Source organism: Bubalus bubalis, chromosome 11 (genome assembly GCF_019923935.1).
Source record: "Bubalus bubalis isolate 160015118507 breed Murrah chromosome 11, NDDB_SH_1, whole genome shotgun sequence".
NCBI lineage: Eukaryota > Metazoa > Chordata > Mammalia > Artiodactyla > Bovidae > Bubalus > Bubalus bubalis.
In genome coordinates, this window is record NC_059167.1 from 11,383,369 (window position 1) to 11,399,800 (window position 16,432).

Below are 16,432 nucleotides of genomic sequence, written 5' to 3' on the forward strand. Positions count from 1 at the left end.
TGTTGAAGGGTCAACTGTTCATGGAGTCTCAGCTGTATGCCAACAGCTACTTTAGAATGAGCTGACATGGGGTAACTCGAGCCAAAACCATGGATCTATTATGTTCAGATGTGAAATTCTAAAGGCCTCGGGGAGTTGGAAGATGCACAGATAGAAAGGAGAGTTGTGTTCTCAGTCAGTGCTGGAAATCTTCACTTAATCATGCTTTCTATATAAAATGTGAAAGAGAAAAGCATAATAAAAGGTTTCCCACTAAAAAGATGCTTAGATGATTATGGGCCAATAAGAGAAAGGAAAACTCAAGGGAAAGCAGACACATTCATATTTGCCCACTGATGCCTGGACTGAGAAAGACAGTGAAAAGGACAGGAGTGGAGGTGTAGATCTGGGCATCTTGCTGAATGAACCAGCTGGTGTAATGACAGCCTCAGAGTGTGCCTCCCAGAGGAAGGAGGAAGTCCACAAGGGTCGTCAAATCCGATTCATTCTTGCCAAGGTAGGGTTTTACATTTCTGAAACAAAACCAACTGGCATCAAAGCACAGATTATATCTTTTCTGTTTACAGAAAAAGGACCTCTTATATTTTTAATGATGCAACCAGCTTCTTGGCATATCACAGTTAAAAATATGGCACAATTTGGAAAATGTGGAAAAATATTGAAAAGAAAATAAATAGTAAATTTTTTTAAAACCTATTTGCTTAATTTAAAGGTGTATGTTTCCCAATTCTTACTTATAAATACCTTTTTACATTGAAATCATTATTTGTTGACAATTTTATTTCCTCTTTATTTAGCACTTTATATATATAAATGAATTACATATATATATATGAATTTTCTCTATGATCATCATTATGGTTATGCCATAGTTTATTTCCCAATCTCATGTTGTTGAAAATTTAAAATTAATTTCAGCTTTTTTCTACTAGAATCAATTGATTAATATCCTGGTATAAAAATCTTTGTCCATATCTTGAATTTATTAACCTAATCTAGATGTCTAGAAGTAGAAGTACTGGATGACACATTTTAAGGCTGTTTACTTATACCCATTTTGTCTAAGTTGTCTAAATTATTGGCAGAGTTGTTCATATTTCCTAATTACCTTCTTAATGTCTATAGGCATAATAGTATATCCTCCTTTCATTCTACATATTCTTCCCTCTTTTTTCCCTAATCAGTCTCTGAAGAGATTTTTAGATTTTATTGCTCTTTAAAAAAAAAAAAAAAACCCACTATGGGTTTCATATTTTCACTGTTTTTCTGCTTTCCATTTAATTGACCTTTGCTCTTTATTATTTCCTTCCTTTTACTTAATTTACGCTTAATTTGCTCTTCATGTTCTAGTTTCTTAAAGTGGAAACTTGGATTATCAATTTGAGACTCCTTCTTTTGTAATATACACATTTTAATGTTCTACATATCCCTCCAAATACACTTTTAATGCCTTCTCACAAACTCTGATAAATTGTGCTTTTATTTTCATACAAGTAAAAATTTTTTTTTAATTTTTATTTTGATCTCTACTCATGAGTTACTTAGAAGTATGTTCTTTAATTTCTAAATATTTGAGAATTTTCAGATAGCCATCTGTTGTTGATTTCTTCCGTCACTCCCTGTAGTCAGACAGCATCCTTTGTATAATTTCATTCATCTTAAATTTATTGAGATTTGTTTTGCCACCAAGCATATAATGCATTTTGCAGAATGTTGGATGTGCACTTGAGAAAATACTTGTAATCAGCTGTTTTGGGATAGAGTCTTCTACAAATACCAGTCAGGTCTAGCTGGTCAGTAGCATTGTTCAACTCAGCTCTTTATCTAAATGTTTTGTGAGAGAGTTACTGAGTTAAATGAGTTGCTGGGAGAGGAATGTCGAAATATCCAGCTATAATTATGTGTGTGCTTGTGTTCAGTCGTGTTGACTCAGTGGCCCCGTGGACTGTAGCCCACCAGGCTCCTCCGTCCATGGGATTTTCCAGGCAAGAATACTGGAGTGGGGTGCCATTTTCTTCTCCAAGGGGTCTTCCCAGCCCAGGAATCGAACCTATGTCCCTTGCCTCTCCTGTACTGCAAGCAGATTCTTTATTGCTGAGCCACAGGGGAAGCCCAATAACTATAATTATAGATTTGCCTACTTTTTCCTTATAGTTCTACCAGTTTTGCTTCATATATTTTGACACTGGGTTAATATATACATACAATTTAGCACTGTTATCCCTTTTCCTTCAATTTTTTTTACTTATTCAACAACTCATATTTCTATTTTCGTATGTAGAAAATGAGGAAGTTTAATACAGTTGGCCCTCGAACAACATGGGTTTCAACTGTGTACGTCCACTTATATGCAGATTTTTATCAAGAGTAAATACTGCAGTACCACACAGTCTGCAGTGGATTGAATTCATAGATGCAAATTACAGATATGGAGGGCCAGCTACAAGTTATATAAGGGTTTTTGCCTGTACAGAGGGTCAACACCCCTAACCCCTGTGTTGTTCAAGGGTCAACAATATAGCCTTTTCTCTTCAGCAAACCTATAATGAATGACTTCCAGTTTCTTATGAAATTCTCATGATTAATGAAAACTGTCTATCACTTGCTTAACACCTCCGGCTTTCATCTTAAATGAAACTGAACTCCCTTTTGGTACATGAAAATGATGCTCTTAAGTCATTTTAGGATTATGTTCATGCATTTAGCTCAGAATAAATGGATTTTTATAAATGTGTGTGTGTGTATGCATGCATATGTGAAGCAAAAGTCACCCAATCGTGGTTGACTCTTTTGCAACCCTGTGGACTATACAGTCCATGGAATTCTCTGGATCAGAATACTAGAGTGGGTAGCCATTTCCTTCTCCAGGGTATCTTCCTGACCCAGGAGTTGAACTGGGAGCCCTTCAATTCCCCAGGGATTGAACCCAGGTCTCCTGCATTACAGGCAGTTTCTTTACCAGCTGAGCCACCAGGGAAGCCCAAAAATACTGGAGTGGGTAGCCTATCCCATCTCCAGGGTATCTTCCTGACCCAGGAGTTGAACTGGGGTCTCCTGCATTGCAGGGGGATTCTTTACCAGCTGAGCTACCAGGGAAACCCATGCATGCATATATATATATTTTTTCTATATACACACACACATATTTAGTCTTTTAACCTTTCTTTTGCATTTCATACATATAAATGTGACAAATACTATATAAACTTGGTACATAGTGCAGAGAACGACAGCTAAGTCATCGGATAGTCATGCTGTGTGAGGCCTTACTGTATGTGAGTTTTGAGGAACCTGTCTGGGCCGCCTCAGTTCAGGTCAGTCCCTCAGCCACATCCGACTCTTTGTGACCTCATGGGCTGCCTGTGGTTGTTTCATCCAGCATCTTTGGCACCATTCTCAATCCCTTCGTCTCCCTTGACCCCAGTCATCCCCAGTTCCTATCTTTTAACTGGTATTCCCACTTCCATGTTTGTGGTACTCCAGCCTGTTTTCCACAGAGGCCAGAATAATCTTTGAGAATTACGCATCAAAACATATCATTCCTCTCCTCAAAACCATTGATTACCTTCTGATCGTACCTAAGGAAAAAAATCCGCAAGCCAAATCCCACCTCTGGATATCACTTCAGTCACTTCCCCAGGCTCAGTGTGCCTAAGCCGTGGGCTTTCCCTCAGTTCTTCAAACACACCGAACTCTTTCTTACCTCAGCACCTGCACAGGAGTCTAGAACACCGCTCTCTCATCACCTCATTGGGACCCCTCACCTCCTACTTTTTCCATCCTCCACCTACGATTTTCATTTGGCTGATTCATTGGTTCGTACTCAGCACTCAAGTATCACCTTCAATATCATCTCCAGAGGTAACTTCTCTGGACCTCAAATCTAAATGTAGTTCTTCCTATTATTTACTCTTCTTATAGTTCTTACCAGAGTTTTTAACTGAATTGTGTTTTGTATAGTTTGTTTAATGTTTTTCTCTTCTGCCATCCTTCAGGATCATTTACATCGATGTTTTATATTTGCTCTTTGACCAGCACATAGTAGGTGCCAAATAAATAATTATTGAATGAATGAATGAGTATGAGGAAGAAAAATGAAGTGTAGCAGATAATTAGAAAACATTTAAGAGGGAAGATATGCAATTTTTACTATTTATCAATGAAAGGTATATTAAAGCATCTGTTTTCTAACCTATTTAGCTAGTAAAATTATTCAAAGATATAATTCCCCTTTTCAGCTAAGATTTGAGGAAAAGGAAAATTTCATAGAATCCACAAGGGTTCATTTTTGTTTATGTACTAAATATTGTTGAATGAGTAACAATATTTATAATCATGGAAAGCAGTCTAGGTAAATGTATTTAAAATCATCAAATTGTTTTTATTGACACAGTATTTCCACCCAAGCATTTGTCATAAGGAATATTGCTAAACATGGAGAAGTTTATATATTTAAATATATTTTTCACAGTGTTATTTATAGGAGTAAAACATTGAAAAACCACCTAAATGCCCAGAAAAGTAATACTTGAGTAAAGCATAGTATATTCACTAGATAGTTTATGAGTGGGGGGATAGTGAAAGTGTTAGTCACTCAATCGTTTTCAACTCTTTGCAAACCCATGGGCTGTAGCCCACCACGTTCTGTCCATGGAATTCTCCAGACAAGAATACTGGAGTGGGTTTCCATTTCCTTCTTGAGGGGATCTTCCTGACATACCTAAGTCTCCTGCATTGCAGGCAAATTCTGTACCATCTGAGCCACCAGGGTAGCCCCTTATGTGAGTAACATAAGCTAAAGTAACATAAGCTAAATACAATGATTTTCTAAAACTTTATATTAGTGCTTCTGCTGTTGTTGTTGTTATTTAGTCGCTAAGTCATGTCTGACTCTTTTGCGACCCCATGGACTGTAGCCCACCAGGCTCCTCTGTCCATGGGATTTCCCAGGCAGGAATACTGGAATAGGTTGCCATTTCCTTCTCCAGGGGATGTGTCTGACCCAGGGATCAAACCCTTATCTCCTGAATTGACAAGCAGATTCTTTACATCTGAGTCACCAGGGAAGCCCATTTATATTATTAAATATAAATAAATGAAGAACGCAGAGTTTTACAGTAAAATTTACAAATCTTATCCACGGGGGAGAAAAAAGAGTCTGGAAAGAAATATGTCATACTGTCATGGCTTTAGGTGATTTCCTTCTCTCTCTCTTTACATGGATTATAATATTAAATTATGATATAATATAGCTTGTATCTTGAGGTTCAGTTTTATTTTCAGTACATTTACGTGAATCCTGAGCCTTACATATTGCAATGATTTGAACTGAAATGCCCGTGTTCTCTTTTTTTTAGGATGACAGAAACTTTGCTGAAAGCTCCCATGCTTATGGGTTAGATCAGTCATCTTGTTGGCAGGATCACAGTCGCTTCCTGTCTAGTCCACGATTTTCCCACTTGAACTGTAAGTAATGATGCCCAGTACTAGCTTATAAATTGGATTTAAGAAAATTCAGTTCATGGAAAGATTAAAGTGAAAGACCAGAGCTTGATAGTAATATTCATGTTGTAATTTTGAAAAAGTTTTCATTTTGAATCATACAAATAATGCCCAAGGACATTTATAATATTAACCAACTTACTAAAAATATATGGAATCGCTTCTTTTTAGACTTTACACTTCTCACAAAAACTTAAAACTGAATCACCAAATCTTAATTAAGCAGTTTTTTTGGCATGGAGATTGCTAGTAACTGTGGATGAGTGAGTAAGGAAGTTAGATTGTATTGTAATAAAATCCAAGTCTTCAAAAAGTAGAAAAACTATTCAGATATATCTAATTTTGTACCAAGAATAAGGATATGAAAACTATTATTGTGTAGGTTTCATTCTGTGAATAATACACTGTAAATATTAATAAAAGGTTATAACATTAACAAAGTGTGAGTCTGCTGACCCAGAATACCTTCTCCCCCGACTTGTACTTCACCTTGGATGCAGTGTCCTTAAAAAAGCCTTCAGAACTCACAGTGTTAAGTATGGTTGCTGTTATGAGTGCTCACAATGCACATTACAAATTTCCTTTGAAACCTTTCTTGGAAAATTATGGAATTATTTGCTATTCAGTGACATTTCATTTACTGATTCTTCTCTTCACCCAAGAGTGAACTCCATGATAGGGGTGATGTTTATACACCACTGTTTACTCAGCATTCTATATGGAACTTGGCACACAGTAAATGCTCAGTTAATGTAAGATGAATGAGTATATGAAGTTTTTAATTTCAAGTCCACTTTTATCCAAGCCACTTGGGATTCAAGTGTTAGTAGACTCCTGTTTCGGTCATCATTTAGCTCCTCAGTCCCCATGGATGTAGACTTTGTTCACTCAGTCGGACAGTGCTGTCATTTTAAAAAGCTAGGTTTCTATAAAATAAAATATCAAAATTAGCCACAAAGAAGTAAGTCAAATAGAAAATAATAACTCATTTTTTCTGATTTATATTCATGGATTCATTGAATAAATATTTATCAGTTTCTGACAAATGGTTTGGCTTCCATTATATCATGATTATTTTATTCCAACAGCTAAGCATTTTCCTTTTCCTGTCCTAACCATTTTGCCAAGTGATTTTATATATTTTCATAAACCCTCTGCTATTCTAATCTGGCAGTCACCCTTCAATTTGGATCATATCTCAGGTTGGTTCTGGTACCTTAGAATATGATATATATGTAGTTATACAAAATTTTTATTTTTCATATTAAGCAATGGAAAAATTTCCTCAGGTCTGTTTGATGTATGAAAACATGGAAGAGGAGGAGGGTAGGGACCGAGCACCAAAAACCAACATGGTACCCCATCCGTTAAGACATCCAAGAGCCTGGAAATAAGCAGCAGCAGGCTATGAGCACAGAGAGCTTTGTTCTACTGGCATTTCATTTTGCCTTTATAACTTGCAGAAGGCTCCTTAGGAAGGTTCCTCCTTAGAAAGGCTCCTAGAAAGGTTCCTTTGAAGACATTAAGGGGAAAACATCAACATTTTTAGAATTTTATTTAATATTATGACAGGCAGTAGAAGAAACTGTGTTTGGCTTTTCACTCAGTAGCATTTCATGACTAACACTGGTCATTTCCTAAGATGTAGTACTCACAGGCTGCTGTAGGCTTCTATATAAATACACTGACACAGAAAATTAAGTAAGAATCAGGAAAAATATCATTGAGAACATTATTTGGATAAGGAAATACTTTATTAGCCTATTTATATAATCTGACTGAAAAATTAGCTTAAAAAGTAAGCCTCTTTATTAATGTATTGATTATTTATACATAACCATATATTTTGCTATTCTTTTTAACAAGTTTTATGATTTTCCTCCCATACGTACCTCCCCCATGTTTTTAAGGATACTTTAAAAAGTTTAATCATAGGTACCTATTGTTACTCATTTTAGGTGATTTAATAAACATTTCTAGAAATAATATTTATTCTAATTTACTTTTCTGATGAACTTTGAATTTTTTGTATGTTTTTCATGATGGCTTTTGGAACTGAATTATGATCACCCTGGATACTTTTCCATTTTTTGTGGTACACACAATTTCAGCTTAGTTATAGAAGTTGTCCTGTCCTGAAAATTTTCTTGACACTACAAAATTAAAAAGGAGATTTGTCAAGATCAACAAAGAGAAAAATGGAGCCTGCAGTAAGTTGATAATACAGGGAACAGAAGACATCTTAAAAATATCATGAATGCCCTCAGAGATATGAGGAGGTAGTGCATCCAGTAAAATTAAGAGCAAGATGCTATGAAAAAGGAGCACGAGCTAGGAGGCCTCAGAAATGTTCGATATGATAAACGAGAAAGGTGGGAAACAACAAAGTTGAGAAATCTCAAAGAAAGCAGAAGATAAGGAAAAGGGCAATAGAAGAGAGAAAATATTCAGAAAAACCAATATAGGAAGGAGAGACCGTGACTGGTGAGAGTCCTGGAAAGAGAGGATAAAGAAGGCAGGACAAAGGCCAGAAGCGGGCGGATGCACGGCAGCCCAGGCAATGGCTGTTGCACAGCTGCCGCCCGAGGCTTTTCCTTCCCCTTCCTCCGTATGGTGATCCCTGTTTCTTTGGTCACCCCCGGCCTTCCTCTGCTGGTTTCAGTTCTTTTGCGGGAGCACATCCAAGAAAGGGAGGTAAATATGTTCATTTTCGTATTTCTGAGAATGGGTTTCTTCCATTCACACTTGACTGAGACTTTGGCTGCCTATAAAATTCTGGGTTAAAAAAGACTTTCCTTCTGAAGTCATCACACAGTTATCTTCCAATATCTAGTGTTGCTGTTGAAAAACCTTCTGTCCTTTCCATTTGACTCCCATTCCTCTGACATGATCGTTTTTACCATTGCTATCCCCCTGCACCCTGGCCCGGCAACTTTTAGGATTGTCTGTTTAACCTCTTTGAGTTTTGTGATGGTATGTCTCCCCAGGAGTCTTGTTTTACTGAGTTTTCTATGTATTTGCTCTGGGGTTTTTTAATCTGGACATTCGTATTCTTCAATTCTCTCATAGGGAAGGAAGAAACAAAAGATTCTACCAGGAAAAGCTTTAGGAAATTAAAAAAAAAAAAAACACAAAACTGGATAGATTATTAGATTCATTTGAGCACTTAGAAACACTAGTAGGTACATGACAGGTCTAACTGAGCTATTAGAAACAATTGAGGTGGTTATGGAGAAAGAGTAAATAAAAATAAATAAAAACACAGGTCAATTACTAGCTCCAGGAAAAAAATGAAAAGAAACAGTGTCAGGGTAGCCCTATTAGGTTTGTATGAGCCATATTTACAGTCAATATAAATACTCACTATCGACATAACTGGGAGTCCAGACGTCACTATATAGGGAGGATGGGGTGAAGCGGAGTGGATGGGTGTGGATACGTCTAAAAATGATAACTCAGAAAATAGCAATATAAGCTTCTTTTTCTTTCAAAAATTGAAGTAAATACAGAAAATAAAGCTAAAAGAGTTGATTGTGGTTGACTCCCGGGAGCAGGTGTGTGGGGTTAGGAGGGATAGGGCAAGAGGCCGCAGTCTTTTCTGTGTAGTCCTTTGGTGCTGTTTGATATGTGTATGTATGGACACTCTGGCTAAAAAGGAATCTTATAAAAACAAAATGCTACTAAGAAAACTCCAGCTTTTATGTCTGACTAGCATGTGCAGCTGGATTTTGCTGTTACCTTCTGAATGCACCATGAAAGCTGTTGGGGAGGGGGGCGGTTAGAGCAGCTGAGACCTGCGTGGAGACAAGGGGGGAAACTGAGGTGCTGAGGTTGACGTGAGTTTCTGAGCCCACAGAACAGGCTCCTTCTGACTCAGGTTGGGATTTGCCCTGGATGAGGCTCTTCTGTCTGTGCTGAAGACGCTAAGGCACTCATGCTGCTGACTTCCGTGCCCCGTCAAAACTGACCGAACGAAAGCGCAAAATCACTGACCACGGAAAAAACAAAGGAAATGGGAAAATACTGCGTAATTTGTGGTCTCTGAAATGACCCAGCCTTAATGGAAGTTTGTTTTCAGTAGTAATTTATGTCAGCTTTGTGTAGTTCAGGTCAATTCAAGAAAAGGTAGATGCTTCCCTGCCAGGAAGACGGGGAGAAATGTATAAATTTTAAGTTTATACGACCATTGGAAATAGGAACACAGAAATCCATTATTTAGAGCCATGATTACTACCAAATTTATCCTGGCTGGCTGGAAGCTATGGCCGTGATTCAGGACACTCTTTTAGCAGGCTTGGATTCCATTACCTGTAGCCTGTAGACAGTGGGGGCTTGGTGAGGGAGATTCATGATGCCAGCTTTGGAAACTGTCACTTTTACTTTTTTATAAGTAGTGACCGACCACTGGTCTCCATGGATAGCTCCTTGTAGGCTAAAGGACATAGTTTCCGGACCGGGCTTTCACTCCCAGGGCCCAGACCAGACTGGATTTGAGTGAAGTCTGGAGCAAACTGAAGACTTCTCGACATCTCGAGTGCTTTGAAATTCAAATGCTAAATGTTGGTGGAGTTGGTATCTATCAACTCAATTTTAAACATAAATGCAGATTGCAATTTTTCTATAATTCTAGCATTGTTGTAAATAATGTTTATTTAAATATATATATATATATATATATATATATATATATATATATAATCCCAGAAAGAAAGGACTGTGGTTTGTCATGGGGTTACTTTAGGAGTTGAAAGTGAATCTTACATATTAATTTAATTTGAAATTCTTAGAAAAGCAAATCAATGAAAGTTAATAAAAAAACTTTTTTTTTCACTTCCTTACTTCAGATACTGCTGCTCTAAAAAGAAAAGTTAGTGTAGTTAATATGTGTTAAAGGTGAAATGACAGGACATACCTGGACCAGGACTTTATATTAGTGACTGGGAGGTTATAACTGAGCTGAAACCTGAATGGCAAGAAGAACCAGCTGAGTTAAAATTGGGTAGGACGCATCTTCCTAGTCCAGGGGCAGAACTGGAAAGACCCCAAGGGGAGAAAAAGAGGGAGGGGAATGAGTGAGGAAGAGAGCGATTGGGGGAGAGCGTGGCAGGACATGAGGTCCCGCGGCAGCCTTTTCAGCCACCAGCAGATGTTCGGATTTTATTCTGATTTCACTGGGAGGCCATGGAGGGTGTGGTGGGAAGGGATAACGCAGCAGAGTGGCATAGTCTGATGAACATTTTAGAAAGGTAATTCCGGTGTGTGGAAAACGGGGAAAGATGAAAATAGGAGAGAAAATGGTGGCTTGGGCTGGAGTGATGGTATTAATAATAGAGATGGTGTGAGGCAGAAGGACTCAGGTGAAATGGAAGGCAGACTTCTCGGAACTTACCCTTAGTTGGGACAGGTCCAGCAGGCAGGCCATGGGAAGGAAGGAACCAAGGTTTCAGAAACTGGGTGCATGGGTATATCATTTTCTAAGATGACGAAGAGCAAGGGATAGGCAGGCAGCCGAGATGAAGAAACCAAGTGGGAGGGCTGACCAATATATTTGGATATAGGCGTCTGGAGCTCAGAAGAGAGGTAAGAGGTGGTAGAAAAACATTAACCTAGATTCCACATCTAGGCTCAGTTTCCTTTTGTGTAGAACAGAGGTTGCTATAAAAAGGAAGCCCTTCAGATTTCTTCTTCTAAAAGTCTCTGTGCTTTAATGTCACTATATACTGATCAACACCCGCCTTCTACCCTCACTCTTCAAATCCAAAACAAACAAATGACATGGATATGTGGGGTTTTTTTAATATAGTAAATTATTTTATTCCTCAATTGAAGATGTGGTAGTCCATGTAAAGCTTACAGAAAACTAGTAATCAAATACAATGATTGCTTATAGCTTTGTCAAGCTAGGGATTATATTCATCCAGGTGTATTTTTCTCTTTTCTCTTACCCTGCCAGCATTTGCCCAAAGAACAGTTGCTCCAGACTCACCTTCAATCAAGGAAGATGCCTCAAGTTTACTGATGGATGGAAGAAGTCCACAACCCAGAAAGGAGGAATACGAAAGCAAAAACAGCAAAATGTAATTAGAGTTACTCTACCTGAGTGTTTTACAAATAGTAGTGTATGTATCCTTGCCACAGTTTGGCCCAGATAATCTAGCAGACATGTCTGAAGCTTCTGCTCTTCAGCATTGCCAAACAGTGACTGAAAGACAGTGCAGCTGGTCTTTGTGGATGATGTAAGTTAAACCAATCCAAATAATATCAGCTTGTGAATGACATACAGCCAACTTACTGGCAACTTACACCAGCAGAGAAAGAAGAATATTTTTCACCTTGCATTTTCCATTTTCAGGGGTAGTCAGTCACATTTTTCTGACCAAAATTTGGATTTATAATTGAGGTCTTTCAAAAATGACTGGCTGAAAAAGAGGAATATGTGTTCTCCTTGAGGCAGAAGTTGCCGGCACTTTGAATTCAGGGCGCATTTGTATAGAAGTGATTTTATTTTGATGCTTTCTCCCTCATAAATTATCATGTGTTATAACATGTCATGGAGATATGCATATATAACATTAGACAGTCCACTTTATAAATGCTCAGGATTGTTAACATCCATCATCTCAGCAGTCTTTTACTACATGCAGTATCTTAAAATTATTTCCAATCATCCATTTTTGTAACAATGAAGAATTTACAAATGAAATCTGAATTGTTAGAGTTACAAAGAATTTGTAGCGTAATTTATTTATTTGTCTTTTTGTGGCCAAATATCCCACTGTGATCACTCCGGTCATATCCTGGACCTTCTTTGGTTTACTCTGACCAGAATCATTAGCACCAAACTCCTGTGTCCATGAGATTTACTTGCCAAGAGTTCTATATAATCTGTTACTATCTGTCTAAATTCTTAGAGTATCTTGAGTCTTTCTCAACATCAAAGTGTTTTGAAGAACCTTATTCTCTTTACATGTTGATTTACCAGTGAAGAAAGATTTTTATTAAATGCTAAATAAGAGTAAACAGCCAGGAACTAAATCCCACTGGGTCATGATGGAAAGATTCTGAATAGAGACAAGGACAATAAAGCAGTGTCTTCATAATGTGCATTACATTTTGTGTTCATTAAAATCTACTTGCTGTTTAGAGCTCTCACATTTCATAAAGATGTTTCTTGTTCTACTCAAGATATGTTTTCCTAATTTACCGTATTTAAATGTGCAGAAGAAATGGCATTCTCCATGAACTCAAATGCAACAGTTACTACAGAAGACAGAATGTTTTATTTCACAATTTACCAATACAGCGTATACAACCTCTGATAATGCAGTCATGCATTTTATCCTTTGTTCATCCAGAAACCTTTTACTGAGTTGTTGCTATAGGTTAATCACGGGGTTAAGAAGGAAAATGAGACCCCAAAACAGGTGCACGTGTCCCAAACTTTATTTGGCATTAGGAGTTACATGAAAAAGGAGTGATGTGCTCATGCTGGCTGGAGAAGTTCTGGAGTAGACACCACTAAGCAGGCTTGGTTTGGTTGTGTCTAATCTTAACCTTGAGACTTGGAGCTGCTAATGTGCCAACGAGCACCAGAGGTTTCAGTGCAAGTGGAATTATTACTCTTTAGTAATATCTGGGATATTGAGAAATTATGTCAGTATTTTCATTGATGTTTTAACTAATACCATTTTTATCTACGTGGATCTAAATGACTGGGAAGAAAACAAGGGAGAAATTAACAGGTTTTACTTAAATCCTACAGGCAGATGTTAGATAGCTTTTCATTTACTGCATTATTAGGAACTTCATGTGGTCCATTCTATTTAATAGAAACTGATCTAAAACATTATTAGCTTTTCGTGGGGGAAAAAAAGCATTATTAGCTTTTTAAAAAAATCTGTGGTCATTAAAAAAAGTTACATCAGTCCAGTTAAGCCTGAAAAGTGGAGGTAGCTCAGATTATGTACTTGGCACATCCTTGAAAGCATGTTGGGTGATAATTTTATAACAGAAAAGGATCTTATAAAAGACCTTTTTTTTAATCTGGAAAAAAAAAATAAAGCATTGTATATTACTGAAGTCCCTATTACTATGGTTGGATGAATGAAGGTGTCTGACTTTAAGTATGGAACACACAAGAACTTTAAAGACAAAGTCAACTTTTTGTGAGCAACAGTTTTGTTGAAATACCTTGGCCCTCTGTTTATGTGAAGTTAAATCCAAGGACCTGTCTCCTCTGAGGATTTTTCCTATCTCTTGCAGTCACCATAAGCTTGAGTTGGAAATTTAAAAGGAATGCTAAGAAAACACTAATAGTTTGGCTTGTACATTTCAGAAGCCAGAACGGTTTTCCCTTTACGCAGCCCTTTGGCAGGATAACGTGTGATATCAGCCCCACTGAGCTGAGGCTGGTCGGCCATGTTGCTCATAGCACTAGGACACTGGACAGGATAAACCTTATTCTGGAAATGATCATGGTCCCAGACTTTATTTGAAGATTGACCTTTTCAGTTTAATAATTTTGATTCTTCTGGCCATCTTTCTCCCTAAACACACTAAACTTCCACTGAAGTTACTGAAGGCCGCAGATGGGAGAAACACAGCTGGGAGAAATCTGGCTTGATGTTTTTCCCATTGGCTAAGGTTATTATTATTTCCTTGACTAATGTCTGATTTGAAGGCTGGAAACCAGTTGGTTATATAACATCTTATGCATCTGGCTTACCAGAATCACGAAGTTTCCTTCTTGTTACAGTTTACATATTTTTACTAATAGATATATTTACTATTTTTACTATAGCTGAACAAAATCATACACATAAGGCATTTGAATTTAAAGGTTATGTGGATAAAAAGCACCTCCCTGCTTAGCTAAGAATGCAGTCAAGTCTCTTTTTCTTCATTTTCCTCCTTTCAACTGTGGCAAATGCATAAGGCTCAGGTCAGAGGTATGTAAAGGCTTCTTATAATCACAGTGCTTATTACATGTTCCCTAATCTATATCGAATCTTATCATTAAAAAAACAAATAATTGTTTTGTGTAGGACTTAAATCTTCCATATAATTAGGTGTTGTATTTACTTTGCAACCCCTTTTTAGGAAGGGGTAAATATCTCAAATTGTTTTACTGAGAATTTGTACTATAAGCCCAGCTACACATTATATGGTGAAGGCCAAGAATGTGAACGATCACTGAGGAGCTGTTCCTTTTCCAAGATTCTTACCCCCTCCCCAGACAAGCTGTCCCAGTGTTTTCTCTCAACTCAAAACAAAACAGAAAATTTGTGATTTTCGTGGCCTTCAAATGCGGAAGCTGTCTTCACGAAAGCATCTGGTTTTCTTGGATCAAAAGTAAACCATGAACCTTCATCTGGAAAGTAAGTTTGGGAAAGTTTGTATATAAAGGCATTTCATGCTCTGAAGTATGATACGAAAATAGTCACATCTTTCAACTTTTAAGTTCCTGAAAGTTTAGCAGTAAAAACATATCAGCTTATTCCCTATTTCAGGAAAGAAATTTAAACCATGAAAGATTCCATTTAGTTTCATTTCCGTACAAAACACAACACATCTCATTTAAGGCTAGGAGAAGTGCTTACATCTTAGAAGCAGAACTTTGGATTCTAAGCCCCCAAATAAATTTCAAGGAAGTCTCCTTTGCTTTTGATCAGTAACAAAGTAAACGAATTTGCTGTGCTCTGGTAAAACCAGCTGAACCTTCAAGTTCTAAGCTCATCTGTCCCCATCTTAGCCTCTGTGGCTCCATCCACCCCATGCCCACGTCCCACCCAAATCCAAACCCAAACCAAGTCACTTGGAGTTTTACCAAGTCAGCCTCTACTCTTCACCTCTGGAGTCTGATAGGTCTCCGTAGCCTACAATGAAGGGGCTGGCTGGCTGGTGTTTGTAACACCTTCATGTCTTTAAGGACCAGACAATTAAAAGGATTTGAGTGTCACATGTCTTTGACTACTCTCCTGGTTGAAAACCCAGGAATACTTCTGTAGCTGGTATCTTTTCTTCCATAATACAGCTTATCTCTGACGTTGTCCAAAGCCATGAGACAATCATCGGCTTGAACTTGCTGCCTCGCTCTCTACAGGAATATGTGGTATTTCTAAACATAGCATGTTAGTGCTCTTTCAGGACAGTAAAAACAACAAACATATAATCTGATGGCCTCCACTTTTCAGGGGTTTCCCAGGTGGCATTAGTGGTAAAGAACCTGCCTGCCAATGCAGGAGACATAAGAGAAATGGGTTCGAGCCCTGGGTTGGGAAGCTCCCCTGGAGAATCCCGTGGACAGTGGAGCCTGGCAGGCTACAGTCCATAAGGTTGCAAAAATACACAACTGAAGCAACTTGGCATGCACACACCACCTTTCAGAATGTAAAACCTTATGCTTTTGAGCATATAGGTGGGGCATGAAAAAAGGGCTGCAGTAGTCAAATTAGAGCCATACATTTATAACCTGTAATTGTAACAGTAACTTGCTGTTCTACGGCATTGGTTGCATACTTGCCATTCCCTGGAGTGAATCCTGTTTTCCTCAAGCTGGCAGATGGTGGACATTTATGCCCAGACTGTCTTCTATCATCTCTCCATAGATCCTCACGAGTTGACACCCTCTCATTTTTCATCCTTTGGTAAAGCATTTTGACCGGCATTATTTAAATAAAAAGCAAAAATTACCACTTATCCTTAAATATAGGAGCTCTGTGTCATCTGTATACTCGACTGAAAATAAAAGATCAAAATACTGGCTTGAAGCAGTATTTTTTTAAACAAAATTAGTGGATTTTAAACCACCACCAGTTCAGATGTCATAATTTAAGAGAAAATATCTTATTCTGAGGGAAAGAAGGGTAACATCATATGTTCATTTGTAACTAGTTGGACAATCTCCTTTAGATTCTGACTTCATGTTTTT

At 37.7% G+C, this 16,432-nt stretch overlaps 1 protein-coding gene across 12 annotated transcripts in view; it reads left to right on the forward strand.

Moving 5' to 3' along the window:
• The window catches only part of CEP128 (centrosomal protein 128), a 601,725-nt gene extending 588,907 nt beyond the window's left edge, over nucleotides 1–12,818 (forward strand). For all 12 annotated transcript variants that reach the window (XM_045162006.1, XM_045162005.1, XM_045162004.1 and 9 more), the window contains 2 exons: nucleotides 5,358–5,466; nucleotides 11,456–12,818. In XM_045162006.1, coding sequence (XP_045017941.1) covers nucleotides 5,358–5,466; nucleotides 11,456–11,583 — 237 coding nt within the window. In that variant the 3' untranslated portion in view covers nucleotides 11,584–12,818. The remainder of the gene's footprint in view (nucleotides 1–5,357; nucleotides 5,467–11,455) is intronic.
• The last annotated feature ends 3,614 nt before the right edge of the window (nucleotides 12,819–16,432 follow it).